Here is a 23,297-nt window from a genome sequence, read left to right on the forward strand (position 1 = left end):
GCATGAATTGGCTAAGAGTGTCCTCGATAGAAGGCTTTGTTTGTTGAGGTTGTTGATTGTAACCGCCTTGATAAGGATTTTGACGATTCGATGGGCCCGCTTCCGGCCTCCATCCTTGTTGATAACCTTGATTACCTCTTTGTTGGTAACCTTGGTTATTGTTGTAAGGTTGTTGTTGTTGTCTTCCACCATATCCTTGATTAGGATTAGACACATAATTCACCTCTTCACCCGGTGGAGGACAAAAACCTGTTTGATGGTCACCCCTACACAATTCACAACACATCACATGTTGATTTTTAGAAGGGCTCCCATTTATCTCTTTGATTTGTTGAGGGAGTTTTGACATTTGTTGAGTGAGCAATTCTACTTGTTGTGTCAATAACTTGTTTTGAGCAAGTATTGCATCACTAGTATTCAATTCAAGAACTCCCGGTTTTCTTTGCAATGCACTACGGTTGTGTTGCCCTTGATGATCATTCAAAGCCATTCTATCAATGATAGCAATCGCTTCTGCAGCAGTTTTTGACATCAACGAACCACCCGCGGTAGCATCTAAAAGAGTTTTTGGTTGAGGTTGGAGTCCATTTCTAAAGATATGGATTTGAGACAACTCATCAAACCCATGACCTTTGCACTTTCTAACCATGGACTTGAACCTCTCCCATGCTTCATTGAGAGATTCATTCGAACCTTGAGAGAACACCGCAACAGAAGTTTTCGCTTCCATGAACCTATTGTGAGGAAAGAACCGATCCAAGAACTTCTCTTCTAACTCGTTCCAATTTGTCATGACATTATTAGGTTGATCAAGGTACCATTCCTTAGCTTTTCCAATTAAGGAATGAGGGAAAAGTCTCCTGAACACCTGCTCTTCTTGGTCTTCCGGAGCACCAATTGTTCCGGCAATCTCGTAGAACTTTGTTAGATGAGTAAATGGATCCTCGTGATCTGCCCCTGTGAACGGATTTTGGTATAATAATTGAAGTAACCCCGTCTTCATTTCGGAGTTTCTTCCATTGGCCTGATCACGAGCAAATTGTGCATTGAGACGAGGGCTGTTAACACATGGCCCTCGAGCTGGAGGATCCGCAGCCATTTCTTCCTCAACCAAGTTTTCGACAGGAGTTGAAGAAGAAGATGCCTCTTGTTGCTGTCTTCTTTCCCTAGCTAGTTGTCTCCTCCTACGAGTTTTGCTATTCTCTCTACGAGCAGTCCTCTCAATCTCAGGATCAAAAAGGAGTTGATCTGCAGGTACACGTCCTCGCATAAACTGTAATCTGAAAAACTAACCAAGCAAATTAACAAACACAAGGAAAATAAATTTAGAAACAAGATATTAATTATAAGACTCAATACAAAACAAACTATTGCAATGCTTGCAATATCTAAACAACATTCCCCGGCAACGGCGCCATTTTGTTGAAAGAGTATTGTGGTGTACTTTTCGTTATTATCGTATCCACAGGGATTATTGCGATATCACCGCCGTTCTATAGCCTATTTTGTCTTGAGTTAATGTTACTTTAAATTTGGGTTTGCAAAAGGTCATTCAATTCTTTTAGTAGCAAAGAGTAAATTAATGAAAGTTCTAAGTTAAAGAAAATGTATCAAGATTCGATTTCATCGACCTAAATTTGTATGTCTCCTTATAAATATACGTATATGAACATGGTAACGATCAACATAATTACGTATCGACGCCTATATCGTCCGTGTCCGCAACGATATAGTTAGATTTACCGTATTGTTTAACCGACGATTTCTCCACCGTTTAAACAATACAAATAACGTTTTAAAACCGATACTAAGTAAACATCAAACGCTAAATCCATGTCTGCAATTTATAGTTTGATAGATGATAAAGTTAGATCTAGATACAAATATTGATGTCTCAAACACTTATACCAAAGAAAAAGCTTTAATAAACAAACTAAACCATCTATATTGATCATCACTTGTTCATACACATATATTCACAAGAAAAACCTACAAAAGGCTAGGAAGATTACATCTTATCTTGATACAAAAGAGATTTAGCTATCCATGAAAATGGTAGCTTGCTCAAGAAGTAAAGGATGAAGATCAACAAGCATCAAAGGCGATTAATCGACGATCAAAGCTTCCAATCTTCGATTCTTTGTTTGCTACAGTGCACAAGTGTTCTTTAGCTCTCAAGATCAACCAACCAACACAAAATATCTGAAAACCCCTTTATATAGCATTTCTGAATTCTGTCCAGGGCGCGTCGCGCCCTCCAGCGCGCTTCGCGCCAATACACTTAAGAAATTTAAACCGCCCATGCGCGTGACGCGCGCAACTCTCTGCTTTGAAGCTCAAAAATATCTTGCCCAGGGCGCGACGCGCCCACATCTCCGCGCGACGCGCGCTTACTTCTGCCAGGCACTCTCTTGCAAAGCTCAAAACAAGCTCCAAACTTCCCCAAAATTGGCTAAAACCTACAAAATCATAACTAAAACACATATTAACATAAAATGAAAGCTTAATATTATAAACTATAAATAATTATCTAAAACTTCAGGGAATTGTACGAATATCCGATAAAAACGGTCGAAAGGTGCCATTAATTAAACTAAATATAAACACAATTTGGCACCTAACAGGAATCAAAAGATCAATAATGACCTTGGTGTGGATAATCTCCCTCCATATATGTTCTTAGTGGCTGTTTAGAGCTGTGTAATTTTCCATGGTGGATTCCAACTGTACAACATGGTGGATTCCAACTGACAACATGGTCCATTTCCGTTTTACGAAGTCCAATGGTGGATTCCAACTGTACTTATTATGAGTACAATTAATACTACACTACTTTCCTAGTTGAGTAACTGAGGTGAGTCATCCCTTTAATTTAGAAGATGCGTTTGACCCATAGGACCATGAATACTTCAGTTATTGACATAGAGAGTCTCGTTGGACTTACTTAAAACATGGTTTGATACGTTCTCCTACGAGATACAACACAAAGGAAATATATGTTTGGATGAGCTCTTCAACCACTATTTTCTAGGGGTGAAAAAATGGGTCCTGTCCGTTGGACATGCTTGTTTTTCTCGAACTTTAGTGCGGGGCGGGTCAATGGTTTAGGCTCGCACCCTTTAATGTGCTCGTCCAGTCCCACCCCGTTTTTACGAGCATTTGAGGACACATATATTAACTTAATTTTTTTTTTGTATTTTTAGGCTTAAAATGTGCAGTGCCCGCGGACTTGCCCTGTCCTCACTTTTTATGCGGGCTAAGGTTTTATGGCCGTACCATCAACTATGTGCGCCCCATTTTTTGCGGACTTTTACGGGGCGGATCTAAATGGGACGAACATGTCCGTTTGCCATCCCTAATATTTTCACACCCCAATGCAACTTTTAACGTGATTTTGTGAAGTTAAAAAACTAAGTGTTTGGTTTAACATGATGATAAAGTAAACTCCAAACCAAACATATATAAATGAGGTGAGCTTGATCACGTGTTTGCCACATTATCTCGTCATTTCTTATATAAATATTATGTATTATTTACAAGTCAGAGAATTGATGGGTCAGGTTCTTAACTTTTCATGTACTCGTTTTATGATAGTTGGATTTTCAAAAATATTTCATTTTAGAGTCTTTCAAACACAAAGACCTGTAAATAAGAAGTGATTAAGGGATACCATTTTATTCCAAGAAACAATTTGGATAATTTAAAAGTATTATAAAGACAAATTTAAGATTCCCACAATAGAAAATAATAAATATAAAATTTAAATTCTAAACTTTTTACCTAGTATTCAAATTTCATGAAATTAGGCCTTAGACAAAATATATCATCAAAATTTATTTATCTGAAATTTCTCCAAGTTTATATCAAAACAATTGAATTTATATAGAAGAATTTAAAGTTTACAGATCCCCGTACAAAATTTCACCATCACACTCTAAATGCATTTTTGGAATGAATAAAATATTTGATATATGATCTATATGTTGCAACTAATTAGCTTCTCTGTTAATTGATGCTCTTTTTTTTAGAGAAAATAAACTAGTACAAGGCAAATGTGATAAACCAGGTAAGGATAGTTGGAAAGTACCCACAGAATAAGCATATCTGAAAGCTGGACAATTATCTTTGAACTCACCCTATGGCAAGATCATAAATAGAAAGTACATAATTTCAAGCCAAAGACTACTAAATAAAAACCATAATTTCTAATCAACTTGTTGATTGTATAAAAAAAAAATGCAGCACATAGTATTTCAGACAGACATCTGTTTAAGAGTATATATACTTATGTCAAGTAGACATTAATGCTTAAGTTATAAGATTATGTGCATCAATCAAGGCAAGACTGTCTCTATTATATTGCTTCTCCAACTTGATTCATGATTCTGGTGAATTTATGATGATTATATCTTACCAACTATTGTGATATAGATTGTTTGTTTTTGGGGGCCACAAGGTAACAATAACAACAGAATCTTTTAAGGATTTTGTGTATGGCTAGGATGGTTTAAACTTTTTCAGTGAAATTGTGGCAAAATGAGAACTTGAAATCTCAAAGAGTAGTTTGGATCACATATTCTAGTATTGTACCCTACCTCTCATTGCCTTATCTTTTTCTCTTAATAAGCATGTAAAGATATTCAATTTCAAGTATATGCCTTGGAGATTCAATGACTTTGTGAGTACCACGTTGTTATTTATACACCATAATAACTGGATTAATTTAGTTAAATTTCTCATTTTATGAAAAGGGTGTGTAAAAACAAATGAAGATCCCTTAGTAAAAAAAGGGTAATGATTTGTAAGCATAAAATTGAAGACTTTGTTGATTCAAGGTCTCTTATATTTATGACTAGATATAGTAGTACAAAAATGAGTGATATTTTATATTTTTTATGCTGCATTTCTTTTTACCATTTAAAAAAAAATGGAACAGAGATCGAATTGGTAAAACTTTCAACATATGATTTAATTGATTCAACCGGTTAAACCTATGATCAAATCGTTTATTAAATAAACTAATAATATGAAACTATTTTTTTATAGATATGTTACTCATAATCATATTTTCACAACTTAGTAAAATAAATATTTCAAAAATCTATTATAAACTTAATACAACAATATAATAACAAAACATAATTGTGCATTTCATTTAAAAATAATTTTATCAAATTAAAGAATTACACTCAAATAAGTTAAACTAATTTAAACCAAAAGTAAAATAAAGTTCAAATAATTAAGAATACTTAAATTTAGATACAATAAAAAAATAAACAATACAATACACTTAATTAAATAACAAAAAGAAAATTCGAGTTAGTTGAAAGAAAATCTATAACGGAGTGACAAAATTTAAAAATTTGTATGTTTGTAATAAAAACACGAAATTCTTTTTGTGATTGGAGAATGCATGTTAAGTTTTGATATTTACATATTAAACTTTTAAAAAAAATAATAAATGGCCAATTTGATGCACTTTTTTTGAATCGGACGGTTTTATAAAACCGACTTCGGTTCTATGATTCTAATGATTTTGGATGGTTCAATCCGATTTTTCTGATTCTACTCCGATTTTGATCCACTAAAGGTTTTAAAAGGTTGACCCAATCGAATTCATTCCCGATTCACGGTATAATCAATTGAATCGGACGATTCAATCCGTTTTTTAAAACATTGATATCAATAGTATATTCATTTTGGAGTAATGAAATAATACACCCTCCATTATCTTTTATAAATAAATTTGACTTTTTACCTTCATTCAATAAATAATGTATTTAAACTATGATTATGCTAACATGTGCCCTTAGGGCACGTGTTAATATACTTTAATTAGAAAAAAATAAATATAATAAAATTATGTTTAAAGTTTTAAAAAATTAAATAAACGCATAAAAATATTTCTAATTAAAGTATCAATAACATGTGCCCAGCACATGTTAACATTTTTTTTAAACTATATATAAATTAGATATGTTTTATATTCAATGAATCTAAAAAGTTATATTTTATTTATAATAAAAAATAAATCTGACTTAATTCTATTTATTTGATAACCAGAGTAATGATATACAATTTTTTATAATTAATTTTAAAATTTAAAATGATTATAATTAAATACTATTAAATTTATTTAAACAATGAAAATCATTTTAAAAAATGTAATGTAAAAAAACATTACATTAAAGAGTAATAATTATGAGTATGATAAAAGATAGTGAAATTTGGATTGTGGAGTAGGGTCCATCGAAGAGAGAGTGTGGATAAAACGCGCGGTACACAAGCCAATCAAAACTCACAGAAACACATCCCAAACTATTTTCTCTCTAAAAACCCATCATCTTCACAACCACACCGAGTGTGCGTCTCTCTGTGTGTGTGGAAGGGTCAATTCAATTACACCGTTTTTTCCCCCTTCCTCCTCCTCTTTCAGATTCAATACTAGGGTTACGGTTCTTCTCTCACAATGGCAGTTTCAACCACTTTCTCCGCTCCCAAATTCGACTCTCTTTTCCTCAAATCATCTCCATCTTCTTCTTCTTCTTCAAGGTCATCATCACCGTCCACTCAATCTCATTTTTCACTTCTAACGAAATCCAGAACCACCTTCATTCAAAAAGGAATCATTCGTTGTGATGCTCAAAATTCTGTTCAGAATAATGGCAGCAGCAGTAGCTCCCTCTCTCCTCTTGAGCTCCTCAAAACTTCCTCAGCTGATAGTAAGTCAATGCATTCATCTTCCATATTTTCTGTCCTATTTTTTTCTAATTTCTAATCCTATGAATTATGTTAGATATACGAATAGCTAATGCAACAGCAGTGAGTTTGCATTATTGCTCAAAATGTTGATTCTATTGTTTCTCTGGATGCTGAATAGTATTTAAGCATTGAATTTTAATGTTTTATCTCTCTTTTTTCACTGGTGATTTTGAGTCTATTTACTTCATAGAGAAGACTTGCGATGTTGTACGAGACAGAATGTGAATGTTGGGTGGTTAAGAATCAACACGGGAATAAAGTTTGTGTAGAAGAGGTGTGTGGTAAGACTAGAAAGATAAGATTATAAATGAAAATATTAGAGATAGTGTTGGAGTTGTGTCTATCTATAGTAGAGAAGATGGTGGGAAATATGCTTAGGTGGTTTGGATATGTAGAGAGAAGACCCATAAATTTTGTGGTAAAGAGAGTAGATTAGATGGCGAGAAGTCAAACAACTAGAAGAGGAAAGAGATCTAGAAAGACTAAGAGAAGTTATGAAGAAAGATCTCGAGATTAACAATTTGGATAGAAACACGGGTCTTGGATAGAACGTTACGGCGAAGGTTTATCCATGTAGTGGCATAATGCTTAGTTGTTGTTGTTACTTCATAAAGGAGATCTGTTTCTCTTTGATATATTTCTTTATTGGTTGGGCTTTTATGTTGCATCACTAATTACATATCAATGTTTCTAAGACTTCTAGCATTTGTGATTTGTAACGTCTAGAGGGTTATTTACCAAAGGAGAGAAAGAAAGACGAGATTACATGCTTTTCATTGGTCAATGATTTGTTATGGTTAATTTTTTTAAACATGCAAGTTGAGACTTTCGAATAATTTCTACAATTAACTTTTAACAGGATATACAAAGGAAAGGAGCAGCATTGTTGTCATTGGGCTCAGTGTGCACACTGCTCCGGTGGAGATGCGTGAAAAACTTGCCATACCGGAAGCAGAATGGCCTAGAGCTATTGCAGAGCTGTGCAGTCTCAATCATATTGAAGAAGCAGCGGTTCTGAGTACCTGTAACCGAATGGAGATATATGTTGTTGCTCTATCCCAACACCGTGGTGTCAAAGAGGTCATGGAATGGATGTCAAAGGTAAGTAGCAAGTTTATCTCCTAAAGGTATTTGTAGTACATTGCAACATATTTAAGGTTCATGTTCTTGTTTGCAGACAAGTTCTGTTCCTGTTTCAGAGCTTTGTGAGCACCGGTTTTTACTTTACAACAAAGATGCCACACAACATATTTTTCAAGTATCAGCAGGTCTTGAGTCTCTTGTATTGGGAGAAGGTCAAATCCTTGCTCAGGTTAAGCAAGTTGTCAAAGTTGGACAAGGAGTTAATGGATTTGGAAGAAATATTAGCGGTCTATTCAAGCATGCAATAACTGTTGGAAAACGGGTTAGAGCCGAGACTAACATTGCTGCTGGGGCAGTTTCTGTGAGCTCAGCCGCTGTTGAGTTGGCCTATATGAAGCTACCTGGAGCCTCTCATGGTAGTGCCAGAATGCTTGTAATCGGTGCTGGGAAGATGGGAAAGCTAGTAATCAAACATTTGGCTTCAAAAGGTTGCTCAAGGGTGGTTGTTGTCAATAGAACTGAGGAAAGAGTTGCTGCAATACGGGAAGATCTGAAGGATATTGAAATTATTTACAAACCTCTTTCAGAAATGCTCTCCTGTGCTGGTGAAGCAGATGTAGTATTCACCAGTACAGCATCAGAAACCCCATTATTCGTGAAAGACGACGTCAAGGACCTTCCTCCAACAAATCAAAATGTTGGAGGTCATCGCCTTTTCATTGACATTTCTGTTCCTCGGAATGTTGGTTCATGTGTCTCGGAGATTGAATCTGCGCGAGTTTACAATGTTGACGACCTTAAAGAGGTTGTGGCTGCAAACAAAGAGGATCGGCTAAGAAAAGCAAGGGAAGCACAGGTGATCATTAATGAAGAGTTAAACCAATTTGAAGCTTGGAGGGACTCACTGGAAACTGTTCCTACCATTAAAAAATTGAGGGCCTATGCTGAAAGGATCAGGGCTGCGGAGCTTGAAAAATGCTTGGGTAAGATGGGCGACGATATCTCAAAAAAGACACGGAAAGCTGTGGATGATCTCAGTCGGGGTATTGTGAATAGGATGCTTCATGGTCCAATGCAACATTTAAGGTGTGATGGGAGTGATGACCGCACTCTAACCGAGACCCTTGAGAACATGCATGCTTTGAACAGAATGTTCAGCCTTGAGACTGAAATATCTGTGTTGGAGCAAAAGGTTCGAGCAAAGGTGGAACAAAACCAGAAGTGAGATGGATCCAACACCAATTTCTTTGACGATACACATTTGTTTCTTTCATTAGAATAAGAGGAAACAACACCCTCACCATTTTAAGATTTAAAATGGTTGTATATTTAGTTGCATAGTTGAAACAGTAGAAGTCTCCTCAGTGGAGCTTCAATTGATTGTTGTGTCTATGCATCTGCTAGACCAAACTTGTTTTGGCATTTGGCTTATGTGTTTACACATCCATCTGGTTTTGTATTATACCGAAATGAACATGTTTTTATGAGCTTTGTATTTACCACAAACAATATTTGCATGAAATGAACATGTTTTTATGAGCTTTGGATTTACCACAAACAATGTATCCGGTTATTGTAGTAAGTTGCAAAAACTAACAGCAACAAACGCCATTGATGATGAAAGATGAAAAAATTCAAGATTTTGGCTTCGCCCGGACTCGAACCGGAGACCTTCAGTGTGTTAGACTGACGTGATAACCAACTACACCACGAAACCAGTTGTATATATTTTCCATATTTTGGTTGAACAATATCAGTGTAGTTCCTTCAGACTGGAGAACAAGCATTTCATAGTTTATATATATAGTGTAAGTACCTTTATATGATAACTCTATCAGAATGAACAAAATTTACAATTTTCTTTCATCTTTAATCTCATACAGTCATCAACCTCTGTTTTTCCTATAGTGCGAGCAAGCACTTGTTCTAGCAAATTGGTATCACGAGCACTGATTCAAGGTGTAGAATACGCATACTGTGGTTTACAATCATTATCAACCAAACACACTTTCAATTCTTGATGTCAAGATTTGAGATAGATGGCACAAACCGATGAAGACCTTGTTTTGTTATCAAGAATTCCATGCAAATGCAACAAAATCCCATAAGGTTCTTCCCAAAGATCAAAAGAGAAATGACTCCAAGGCCATGCAAATTTTGATAAAATTTCTCATGCTGAGAGTGCAAACTAGACATGGGATCTTTTGATTAAATACTAGTATAAAAGAGGTGAAAAGGTGAAGAATGTAAAGTTGCAATCCCTGAGAAGGTAATATGAAATACTGCAAATGGATAAGAATGAAACTGTTGTTGCAGCTTATACATCAAAGATTCAAGGCTAGGTGTACACTATGAAGAGTTGTGGTGAAGTAATGACCGAGAAGATGGTGATTATATTGAAAGGGTAATAAGAACACTCACTCCTCATTTTGATAATGTTGATATTCAAGAATCTGGTACGTCAACAACTTTAAAGATGGAAGATCTTATAGGATCATTAGAAGAACATGAACTAGGAATTCTTGAAGGAAAGTGAGTGCAAGAATCATTTCAAGAACCGCAAGTTCAAACATATTATTCAAACATCAAGCTCGATCATTGTTTCTAGATACATGTTATTAATGATGGAAAATCAACAATAATTAAGGATGTATTGTTTGTACCAGGTATGCAATACAATTTATTAAGTGTTGGCCAAATCATAAAAAAGGGCAATATAATGCTAGGTTTGCTCAGTCTTACTATAAAAAATTGCAGAAAAATTTGGCTGACGTGATAACCAACTACACCACGAAACCAGTTGTGTGTATTTTCCATTTTTTGTTTAAATAATAACAGTGTAGATCCTTCAGACTTTCAGAAGTTCATGAGAAATAAACCAGTCGAGTAGTGTAAGAGAATGCTTCAAACAATGATAGAAACTGATAAATACTTGCTTGTCATCTGGCTGGAAACTCAACCACTATATATCAAATAAAACATAAAAAAAAATCATGTATGTTTAGAAAACAATTTTCATCATAAAAAACTCTATGAATCTTTGTGCACACAAAGATCAGTCATGTTAAAATTACATTATTTGGAAGAGTCAGTTCTGTCGTATGTTTATTCAGTCATAGGTCAATTTGTGAATGGTTACTAGTTATAGAAATTAGTTAGTTAGTTTTGAGGATAGTCTATAAATAGTGTACGATAAATCAATCATTGACAAAATTTACTATTTTCTCTTATATTTAGGGCCAGTTTATTTTGGTTTTTTTTTAAAAACGATTTTATAGTGTTACATAATTTTGTGAAAATAAAATTTATAAAATTTTTTTAATAAAATTTTCAAATAAAAATTTTGTTTGAATAGTTATTCTTAAAATGTGATTTTAGGTATTCCATCTATTTATGGAGAAAAAATTTGGATATAAAAATTTTAAAAAATCACTTAATTTTAAAGCTATTTCAAATAGATTTTCATAAAAATCATTTTTGAAATACAACTTTTTTAAAAAATTACAATTTTGACTAAGTTTTAGTCTTCAATAATATATATTTATGTTATAGGATGTCAAAATTAATGTTTCATATTTAAAAAAATAAATATAAAAAATTTGTAATATTTAAAAAAACGGTTTTGAAAAATCTATTTTTTTAAAACTGAAACAAACGGACCTTTAGTCTATGTTTTTTTTCCACCTTTCTTTTCCTATAGTGCAAGTAAACACTATGAAGGGGGTGAAAAGGTGAAGAGTGCAATATCTGAGAATGTAATATGAAATACTACAAATAAATAAGAATGAAGATTTTTTTACTGTACTGCCACAAAAATGAAACAAATATACCATAATGCCACAAAGTGAAAATAAATGACCAATATGCCACATTTCCAGTTCAGGTCCGGCCACCCCTTGGACGGACGGATGAAGGCCTTTTTCTCGTAGTTTGGGTCCGGCCAGGGGTGGGCCGGACGGTAACTGGGCCCTTTTTTTTTATTTTTTTTTGTTTTTTTTAAATTGATATAATGGTAAATATTAATTATAAAAAATTGTTTTTTTATTTTAAAAAATGAGTTAAAGGCAATAAAATACAATTAAATATAATAAAAAATATTATAATATAATTAAAATTAATTTATAATAAAAGGTTCAAAAAAAATTAAAATATATTTAAAAAAAATACATTTGCCAATATTTATTTTAATTGAATTTAAAAATTTATTAATCTTGAAAATGGTTTTTTTATTAAAAATAATGATTAAAATATAATAAAATTATGAGTAAGTCACGGGTTGGACGAACATGTGTTGGTTCGGCCAATAGATGGACGAACATTTGTGGGTTCGGCCAATAGATGGACGAACATGTGTGGGTTCGGCCAATAGATGGACGAGGGCATATATTTTATTATTATTTTTTTGCCTATAAATAAGACAAAACAACCACATTTCCAATCACATCAGTTACAATTGAAGGTATAGTGTTACTATTGGAGATGTCTTCTGAACCCCTTCCAACGTTTCCACCTATGAAGAGAGATGCAACATTATTTTTTTCAGCAACAAAGCCTCCGTTGAAGATCAAACTATGGAACACTCAAACTTTCGAGCATCTACAGAGGCACTTGATCGGATGGTTAGACGGAAACATTCTTGAGGGTGAAAAGATAAGGAAAATTGAAAGGCAGGTCACAGAGAAAGACCCAAATGGAGTAGTAACTCGTTCTTGGAGAGCCGTGAAAAATGACGCTGGTGTCCTTATGATGATGCTAGGACCACACGATATTGTGTTGATGGTTGTAATCTCTTAGAATATGTTTTAATTGTTTCCTGTGATGTCGTTTTAAGTGCTTCATGTGTGGTTGTTTTATTTGTGGCGGTCTTTATTTCGATGTCATTGAATGTTGTATTAGTAATGTGAAATGTTGTTTTAGTTATGTTCAATGTGAAATGTTGTTTTAGTCATTGATGGTTGCAAACTCAATTAAAAAAACATTATATTACATTCATAAAGCTAGTTTTAGTAAACATTAAATAAAGCTAGTTGAAGTAAACATTAAGGAGGCCTATTGGACGGGCCTGATACATTTGGACATTTACTTCGGATATGGCCTACTTCACGGCATATCCCACACATTCTCTTTTCCTTTTCCATGTCGTCCATTTCGGTTCGAATCCGAGTACTGTTAGGGCGGCCTCTTTTTTTCCTACGCATAGTTTCGTCATGACAAAGAGTAGGCCCTCTATATTGAGGCCAATTGTCTTGATGTGGGAGGATCTGGAAGCTTTGTTGGTAGACTTTAAAAACATGTTGTATCTTGAACACGTCGGGTATGTGAATGGTGTAGTCTTGGCGTATACTTTCACATGCTGCAATCACATGTGAGCAAGGCAAATGGAACGCTTGAAATTTTCCACAATCACATGTTCGCTTTCGCAGATCAACACCGTAAGTACCAGTTGGACGACCATCGTTGCGGTTTATTCTTTCGGCCACCATAAAATAGAACCTCTCCCGGTCAAACTGGTAAACATTATGACTGCTTGCTTTGTTGACTTCTTCAGTCATCCCCTTGATACACTTGTCTGTAAAAGTTTGGCCTGATGTCAACCTCTTTGTCCATTCATGTCCGCGTTGACCAAATAATGCTCCCATCCGAAAATATGTGGCCGAAAACAAAGACGCTATTGGAAGATTTCTGGTAGCCTTTAGCACAGAGTTCATTGCTTCTGCAAGGTTAGTCGTCATGTGTCCCCATCGTTGCCCTCTATCAAACGCCCTTGCCCACTTCTCCCTGGGGATATTTTCAATCCACTCCATAGCATCTCTATTTGTCTGACGAATTTCGGTTCTATAGTAATTGTACGTTGACTCCGTCAATGCATATCCTGTTACAAATAATAAACATGTCAAGAAACCGACAAAGTGAATTTGAAAAAATCACTTCATAAAGATCAACCAGACTATTACCCATGTTGACGAGTTTTTTACGTAGTTCTTTGTCTCTAATCGCACGCATAAAATTTTGCGCGATATGCCTTATGCAATAGACATGTGATGACGGAGGATTTTGCCATCCATTTGCAAGATCATCATAGGCACTTTTAATCGATGGATGTCTGTCTGATATTAGGCATAGATTGGGTTGGGGTGTCACATGGATTCTTAGATTACGAAGGAAAAAACTCCAAGCATCCTTGGTTTCACCCTCGACAATAGCGAAAGCAATTGGAAAAATGTTACCATTCCCATCCTGCGCCACAGCCATCAACAATGTCCCTTTGTACCTTCCATACAACCATGTTCCGTCGACTTGAACGATTGGCTTGCAATAGGCAAAACCATGGATGCAAGGTTGAAAAGCCCAAAATAGACGATGGAATATCATCTTATCACCCAACTGACTTCCTTCGTTTGAAAATGCAGGTAAAGTTTCCAAGTCTATTATCATTCCAGGCAGATATGTTTTCATTACCAATAACCATTGTGGAAGGTCATTGTAAGATGTCTCCCAGTTTCCATACAAGGATTCTATGGCCTTTACCTTTGCAATCCACGCTTTCCTGTAAGATATATTATAACCATACTTTCCTGTTATATGAGAAATAATGAGCTTTACCTTAATTGAGGGGTCGGTGTTAACCAAATCTCTGATGCAGTGAGAGACAATATCTGATGTAAGTTGTCTATGATCTTGCGACATTGAAGTGGTTGTGCAGACATGTGGTCCACTCAACTTAGCTATCATCCACTTAGAATTCTTCTTGCGAACTGATGCTCTACATTTGAATTTGCAAGTTGGATTTTTGCATTTGATGACATATCTCTTCGTATCAGATTTGTATACCCAATAATCAAGATTATTGGTGATATGCCAATGTTGAATAGCAGCAACGCACTCCTCCTTGTCTTCAAACTCCATTCCCTCATATAAATCAACATCACTATAGTTTGTTATGTGGGAACCAAAAATTGATTCAGACGGTGCCTCTTCTAAACAGATATTTCGCATGTGATCCGGTGGGGCGTACATGCTAATCGGTCGTGCAAGTGTAGGCTGCGACGGCTCAACAGTATCAGGGTCATTGTCATCACCAAAAAGATCTTCATATTGCACTTCTTGTATTTCATCCTCACTGTACTCGTCCACCTGTTCGTCGGGTATAAATGGTTCATTGTTTTGGGTTGGCTCTTCGTCAGTGGGTTGGCTCAAACCGTATTGATGCGAATGCGACTCTTGCGATTGGTTAATGGGAGGACTAACAATATGAACATATAGCTCCATATCGTCAAGAGGAGCAAACGAATTGTGACATTCGAACATCACTTTAACGCCATCGTCGTCCTCTATTGGTTTCATGACGTAAAAAATGATACCGCTTTCTCCATTAAACAACGGAAGTCGATAAATAATTTCACTTACAGGAAGTTGCAATTTTGTTTCGATCCGTTCCTTCAAATGCATAAAATCGGCTCTACAATGCACTTTGAAACGTTTTGTTTCGGTATTACTAAACGAAAAACCGTTGGTTAGATCGTTACTGATAACACCATTGTAATGCACTGAACAAATAATGTTTCTCTGAGCCATTGAAATGAATCTATATTTGTTCTCTGAACAAATAAATTTTCTATGTGTTTGAATGTGTGTTTGAATGTGTGTTTGAATGTGTGTTGCTATACATTTATCAGTCAAAGTGGTATTAATACTGTGCCAACCAAAGATGGACACGTAGGGAATCCACCAGGCAAAGGACGAATGTGTGTTTGAAGGGTTCGGTAAAATTGACATGGATACACGACGAGTTGAATGAATTAGAAAGCCATTCTCAACAAACCGAGGAGGAAAATATACTGCATGCAAAATTATATATCTTAAGTATGATTGCTGTTTTATTTCCTGATAAATCTCATAATGTATTGCATTCTTCTTGGTTCAAATTTGTCAAAGATCTTGATGAATGTGGCAAATATAGTTGGGGGTCTGCGTGTTTGGCTTACCTTTACAGGGAGATGTGCAAAGCATGTCGTGTAGGATGCATGAGTGTTGGAGGCTGCTCACTCATTCTCGCTGTGTGGACTTACTATCGCATTCCACAACTTGCTCCAAGGAGTGAAATTGCTCCAACCTATCCATACGCCACTAGGTAAATTCTTTACTCTATATATTTATTTTTCCAATAAATTAACGCATAGTCCTAATTGAACTTTTTAAATATGCAAGATTTGCACAACGAGGTATGGAGTATTACTCATCTCCAAATGCTTTTCTTGATGGATATCGTTTCATTTTGGATCACATGGTCCAAGGAGATGTAAGTTATTTTCCAACCCATATACTAAATCTTTCATTTACTTGAATACGACTCTTATATTTATTTATGTCTTACAGTTTTTGTGGAGGCCTTACGAAGAATATCCTCGTCGCACTCAACGAGAAGCTAAAGCGTGGAGTGCAACTACATATATTATCTGTTTTCATATTGTGGAAATGCATCACGCCGACAGGGTTAGGCTTTAATTTGGTTTTACGCAAAACATCCCTCAACCCCCGAGGTGTCTTGGAGATCATCACTTGGTGACGAAGAATGATGTAAAGGATTGTAATTATCGAGATGTGAACATTCACGAGAACAATGAGTGGAAAGGTAGAAGAAACTTAATAATGACAGGTGAGTTGAGTACTACTTTACGCCACACCGATGATTATATGCAATGGTTAAGAAATATTCCATTGTTATATTTGTCGAAAGAAACGTATTTGGCAGACCCTCGTTATTACACCTCCTCTACATCAACCCCACAAACAACCTTTCATCAACAAATCCCACAATCATTCCAACCAACCACACAATTCCAAACAACACAACAATTCCAACAAACACCACAATTCCAAACAACACCACAATTCCAACAAACACCGCAATTCCAACAAACACCACAATTCCAAACAACGCCACAATTCCAACCAACAACACAATTCCAACAAACACAATTCCAACAACAAACTTCTTCCTTTCCACAAACATACCAACACACTCAAACCACACAACAACACACATTTTTTGCCACCCCATCTCAAATTCCAACCCCCTACACCTCAACCCCCCAAACAAACTACTACTATCACCAAGAACAATATCAACAATCAACACTTCGACCACCGCTACATAACACCCCAATCCCTCAACCCGACTTCGACCAATCATACTCCCAATCTCAACCGCTTTCACTCTCCCAACCACAACATACCTTTGACACCACAAATGTCTACTATCCAGACATGTCATCAAATGTGCCACAAACCTTTGTAGCTTCTACTCAACCATTCATTGACATCACTGATGATCAAGTACTCGAAAATTTACCGACAATAACTCCACAACAACTGGCGAGGTTTATGAATGATGGTCCGTCGCATCAAAACGATGATCTTTCAAGCGACGATTCTCCACAAAGGCAACCTCCACCAAACATTGAGCAACCGTTAGGTAAGGGTAAGAGAGCAAAGATACCCAAAAAATGTCTCACTGGTGGCCATATGGTCCAACCAAAGCCCAAAAAAAAATAGGCCTTCTTTCCTTGTACGTGTTTATGTATTGAATAAAATAAATATTGGAAATACAATTTTTTTTATTCATATTTAATGTTATTTATTATATTTTAATGTTTTTTATAAATTTTATTGTTTTTTATTTAATTTTATTGTTTTTATTTAATGTATTTAATTTATATTTTAATGTTTTTATTTAATGTATTTAATTTATTATATTTTTTATTTAATAAATTTTATTTATTATATTTTTTATTTAATGTATTTAATGTTTTTTATTTAATTTTATTGTTTTTTAATCTTTAATTAAAATAAAAAATCAATTATAGCTTTTAATAATCAATTTAAAAAAAAAAAAAAAAAAAAGGGCCCAGTTACCGTCCGGCCCACCCCTGGCCGGACCCAAACTACGAGAAAAAGGCCTTCATCCGTCCGTCCAAGGGGTGGCCGGACCTGAACTGGAAATGTGGCCTATTGGTCATTTATTTTCATTTTGTGACATTATGGTATATTTGTTTCATTTTTGTGGCATTACAGTAAAAAAAATCTAAGAATGAAACTACTGCAGCTTATGCATCAAAGGTTCAAGGCCTAATGTACACTATGAAGAGCTTTGATTTGAAATTGATTTTGAAATATGAAACGTGGGATACAAATTCTCCATACGAAAATGATATGCAAATCTGTATCGGGTGTTGTACAGACAGAGTGAACAACGGTCCCCCCCTACAACATCACGTGAATAAATTCATATCACCACTACTATTTATGCTACACAAATTTCTTCTTTTATTTAATAGTATTTAAACAACATGAAACAGTATCATTATGAATATATGAATATGATGGTTATATATTTTTTGGTTATGAAAATATGTGTTACATTTGCAGTCACTTTAAATAGATATAATTTATTTTGTTCATATAATATACAAAATCTCCACCACAACCTCATGGCTTGTACGTGCAGCAATAATGTCCTAGAATAATAGTAATATACATTGTCTGTAACCTTGTTTATCATATAACTAACCAAGTCTCACTCTTAATATTCTTAATTGTTTGATCCTTTACAAAAATTATAAAATTAAAATTAAGTTGCGTTTTTTTTTTTATATTTAACCAAGTCTATTGTTTGATCCTTTACAAAAATTATAAAATTAAAATTAATTTCTAAAAAAGAAATAAAAAAAATCATATTTAATCTCTCTTACTTAAATAAATCGGGCCATATTAATTTTTAAGTACTCTTAGAACATCTCCGATGGGGAAACTTATTTAAATTGCTTGAACTATTTGCGTGGGACCAAATTGCCACATTACATTTAAATAACATCTAAGCAATCTAAACCAATTTTACTTCAATGGTAATTTTAATGAGTAATCTATATGTGGTTCAATCAATTTATATTTGGCCCCACAAATTATCAAGATTAATATTATTTAATGATAAGCAACTCACTTTTTTGGATTGCTTCATGATGTAACTTACACAAATATTTTAGCAACGGGAACGCCACGTGTGTCAGCTCCAATGATAATAATACTAAGTTCCAGAACTTATAAATCTTAGTGTACATTAAACGACCCCATTAAAAATGCTCTTAGTACTCTTGTTGGAATACAAGTTGCTTATAATTTCTTTTTTGTTAATATATTGTTTTAAACAATTATTTCCTACTTTTGAATTTTGAATAATGATCGACCTGTCATATATATATATATATATATATATATATATATATATATATATATATATATATATATATATAGATAGATAGATAGATAGATAGATATATAGATAGATAGATAGATAGATAGATAGATAGATAGATAGATAGATAGATAGATAGATAGATAGATAGATAGATAGAGAGAGAGAGAGAGAGAGAGAGAGAGAGAGAGAGAGAGGAGAGAGAGAGAGAGAGAGAGAGAGAGGAGAGAGAGAGAGAGAGAGAGAGAGAGAGAGGAGAGAGAGAGAGAGAGAGAGAGAGAGAGAGAGAGAGAGAGAGAGAGAGAGAGAGAGAGAGAGAGAGAGAGAGAGAGAGAGAGAGAGAGAGAGAGAGAGAGAGAGAGAGAGAGAGAGAGAGAGAGAGAGGGTTATATTTACTCCTGAAGTAAGTTATTATAACTTACTCCAAATCTAGACCATTGATTCTTTTCAATCTAGTGGTTAAAAATAATAAGTAATTAAATGTGGAGAGAGAAAACTATTACTTATTATTTTTAACCATTAGATTGAGAAGAATCAATGGTCTAGATTTGGAGTAAGTTATAATAACTTACTCTTGGAGTAAATATAACCTTCCTTATATATATATATATATATATATATATATATATATATATATATATATTATTTTACATAATATTTATTTTCTTTTTAGACGATAGGATAGATCTAGAAGGGGGTTGAATAGATCCCTTGTTTATTTTTCGTGCTTTTTCAAATATAAGCGAAAGCACCCGGATTTAAATTCGTCTAAAATGATCTTTTATTGGAATGATTGAATATGCGAGACCGAATGGATTGAGATTGATGAAAAGTGAATCAATACTTTGTTCAAGATTATCAAGTGCTTAAACTATGTCACTCGGTGATTATTACTTCCAATGATCTATTTAAGGTAGCTACAATAATTTGTGTGTTTGTTAATTCGTCAAACACTTGGTGAGCAAAATGCACCAAGTTCAAACAGTTCACAATCACATAAATTATGGTGAATGAAAGGGTCTTGTTAACACCATGATTGATGCATAGAGGGTTTTGTTAACTATCCTTTTCAAGATTCTGGACATGTTTCCATATGATCCTAATCTTGTGGATCTGTTCTTAAGATTCCTCCAAACCATGTTTGCCTTCGTCGAATCTAGACGATGCTTTGTTGTCACTTCATCATTAATGTTCTTAAAACATGTCATTAATGTTTTCTTGAACAAATGTCTTTTTTGTTTAACATCTTTGTTGACTTTCTTCTGGCTAAAAATTACAATTAAGCAAACTTTAACTAACCTAATTCAACTAAAATTACAAAAAAAAGGCTAAGTCAAAATTCCTGTCGAGGCTAACTCTTTCGACATTTCGACAGCTATACAATTTCGACACACATAATACATTTCGACATACAACATAGTTTCAACGCAAAGAATTACATTTTTAAACAAAGAAGTCAAATGAATGTTGATGAACCTATACAATAAAGGACAACCCATATGGATTTCTTGATATTTATGATGAGATATTTGCTCCATTTGTAAGGATGAATATTGTTAGAATATTATCATCTCTTGTTTCTCACTTTAGTTGGGAGCTAAACCAATTTGGTGTTTAAAATAAATCCATACATGGAAACTTATAGGAGGAGGTGCATACAGAGATTTCACCAAACTATGGTATCACAATAAAAAAAGTATGTTAACTAAGGAAGGTCTTTATAGACTAAAGCATTTCTATCAGGCATAGTTTGGAAGATTCACAAAGCAATGACATCTTTGGGTTATAAGTAAATCCAATGAGGTCACACTCTATTCTTCAAGTATTCACAAGGAGGAAAACTAATTGTACTTCTTGTTTATTTTGTTTATATTATTATTATATAAGACGATTTGACTGAGAGGTAGTTACTCAAGGAGAAATTATCGGTGGAGTTCGAAATGAAGGACATTGGCCAATTCAATTATTTCTTTGGAATTGAAATAGACTGGTAAAAAAACACATTTATCTCTTAGAGAAAATATGTACTTTATCTTTTGGACAAAATATGAAAGATTGGATACAAACTTGTAAATGTTTCTATTGAACAAAATTTATATGATGAGTTATGAAGAAGAAAGAGCCAAAGTTAACAAGACATAATATCAGAGACTAATGAGAAAGTTGATTTATTTGACACACATTTGACCATATTTGGCTTATGCAATCAGTGTAGTGAGTCAATTAATGTATGGCCCAAGAGCAAGGCATTTACAAATTGTTGACTGAATTCTATAATATTATCTCAAAGCAAGTGTGAGAAGAGACGTCTTGTGCAAAAGAGATGGAAATCTATCTATGAAAGTATACATAAATGTTTATTATGCATGTTCAATAAACAATCGAATTTCTACTTCTGACTATTGTATTTTCTTGTGTGAAAATCTTGTTATTTGGAGATGCAAGAAGCAAAGTGTAGTAACTCGATCAAGTGATGAAGCATAATTTAGAACTATGTCACTAGGAGTTTGTGAACTATTGTGAGTGAATTACGTGCTAAAAGATTTGAAAATACATTGTGAAAATTTTATTGAGCTTGTGTTTGACAACAAATAAACCATCAGTATTACACATAATCATGTTCATTATCACAAAATAAAACGAACTGAGATTGACCGATATTTCATCAAAAAAAAAGTTGAATAGTGGAAGATAACTACCGAAGTCGTTTAGTCATTACACGATTTTTAGCGAGTTTTTATATTATTTTTAATTGTTTTTCTATTAATAGTTTGTGTTTTCTATCATTTTAATCATAATTCAAAGGATTGTGGAAAAGATTGATCCGATTTAAAATTATCCTAACTAGACAAATTATACAATATTTTTATGGTGGAAGTTATGATGATAAAAAGTAAAATGAAACTTGAACACAAGAATTGTAAAAAAATAATAAATATGATGATTAAATAACTGATAAAATGTCAATCAAAAGAGATAGTATTAATAATAAATAAAATTAGAAGGATAATTCAATTAACATTTGTTAGTTGAGTTAAATGACTTAAATAGTAGGTCTATGATTCAATTTATATTTTCATATAAATATAAATTACTTGTTAATATTTATAAATCAATAAATTAAAAAAGTAAAAAGAAAAAATTGCTTGTTCAGTTTATTTTCTCTTTAATGTATCTTTTTCCTTTCAATAGAAGTGAAAGAAACCTCCATATTTAGTAGTAATAGACATAGGCTAAGTGACATAATAATAGGCATGCCCCCTCAATCATATCTATACCAATGTTGTTGTTGTTATAGTGGTAGCTAGCTAAGTAAGGTTCTTAGTAATTACTAATTACTACGCTAATAAGAATAAAACCAAAACAACTCAGGGCCTGGCAATAACAGAAAGGCCTAGATAGTGATGGATTTAGACAACTGATAAACTTATTGGGCTCCACAACTCTGGTCTCTACTTAAGATCCTATTTTCATGCAAACTAGCATAAATTGTCCCCCCTCAATCTCTTATTTATTTTTAGAAAGCAGCTGGAAATTTGTTGTCAAACAGAGGAAGATAAGCTTGCTTGATTGTGATTGAGAACTGTTTTAATGTTACATATAGTTGGCCTTTTGTATTTATGAACAACTTCTAACCTCGACTTAAGCCTCATCATATCTATATCTAAAGGTGTTGGTAATTTGAGACTTTGTAGCTTTCATTCCTTTGAGGAAGATGACAAAATATCTCTCATCAATATATCATGACACAGAGATAATAGGTGAGTACATGAAAAATAATTGTGATGAGATGACTTAATGAGAATTTGAAGGAAAAACATCAAATTAAATGTATAAAGAGAAACTTATGACTATCTAAATTAAGATGTTCTTAATTATTTTACCAAGTTTTGGAAGTAGTCACATTTTAATAAGGTGACTACATTTTAAGAAGTAGTTACATGTTATGTAATAATGACATTTTTTAATAGAGGTGGCACCATCTAAGTTATGTAACACCAACACTTCTAACATTAATGTTCAATGTAGGACATAGAGGTTAGAGTTGAATTCGACATATATGATTATATTTAATTATGTTTCATTGCATCGTAATCTAGTTTCCTTATTTAGATTGAGGTATCCTAGTTTAATTCACTTCGTCCTTATAGATGTCGTGTTTAAATTCCAACATAAGTATAATAGTCAAATTTTGCTTAAA

General features: G+C 33.8%; 2 protein-coding genes and 1 non-coding gene across 3 annotated transcripts; 1 reads left to right on the plus strand and 2 right to left on the minus strand.

Moving 5' to 3' along the window:
• The first annotated feature begins 6,293 nt into the window (after positions 1–6,293).
• LOC131660148 (glutamyl-tRNA reductase 1, chloroplastic-like) lies at positions 6,294–9,385 on the plus strand. Its single transcript, XM_058929307.1, has 3 exons — positions 6,294–6,722; positions 7,622–7,863; positions 7,940–9,385. Exons 1-3 carry the CDS (start codon positions 6,470–6,472, stop codon positions 9,068–9,070), a joined length of 1,626 nt encoding a protein of 541 aa, XP_058785290.1. The 5' UTR covers positions 6,294–6,469; the 3' UTR covers positions 9,071–9,385.
• A 103-nt stretch (positions 9,386–9,488) lies between these two features.
• TRNAV-AAC (transfer RNA valine (anticodon AAC)) lies at positions 9,489–9,562 on the minus strand. Its single transcript has one exon. It is a non-coding gene; the product is annotated as a tRNA-Val (tRNA).
• A 3,322-nt stretch (positions 9,563–12,884) lies between these two features.
• Positions 12,885–15,420, minus strand: LOC131657460 (uncharacterized). The gene is made up of 2 exons (XM_058926857.1): positions 13,800–15,420; positions 12,885–13,717 (listed from the first exon to the last, which is right to left on the minus strand). Exons 1-2 carry the CDS (start codon positions 15,418–15,420, stop codon positions 12,885–12,887), a joined length of 2,454 nt encoding a protein of 817 aa, XP_058782840.1.
• Between the last annotated feature and the right edge of the window lie 7,877 nt (positions 15,421–23,297).

The sequence above is a fragment of the Vicia villosa genome, linkage group LG3 (genome assembly GCF_029867415.1).
Source record: "Vicia villosa cultivar HV-30 ecotype Madison, WI linkage group LG3, Vvil1.0, whole genome shotgun sequence".
Classification (NCBI taxonomy): Eukaryota; Viridiplantae; Streptophyta; class Magnoliopsida; order Fabales; family Fabaceae; genus Vicia; species Vicia villosa.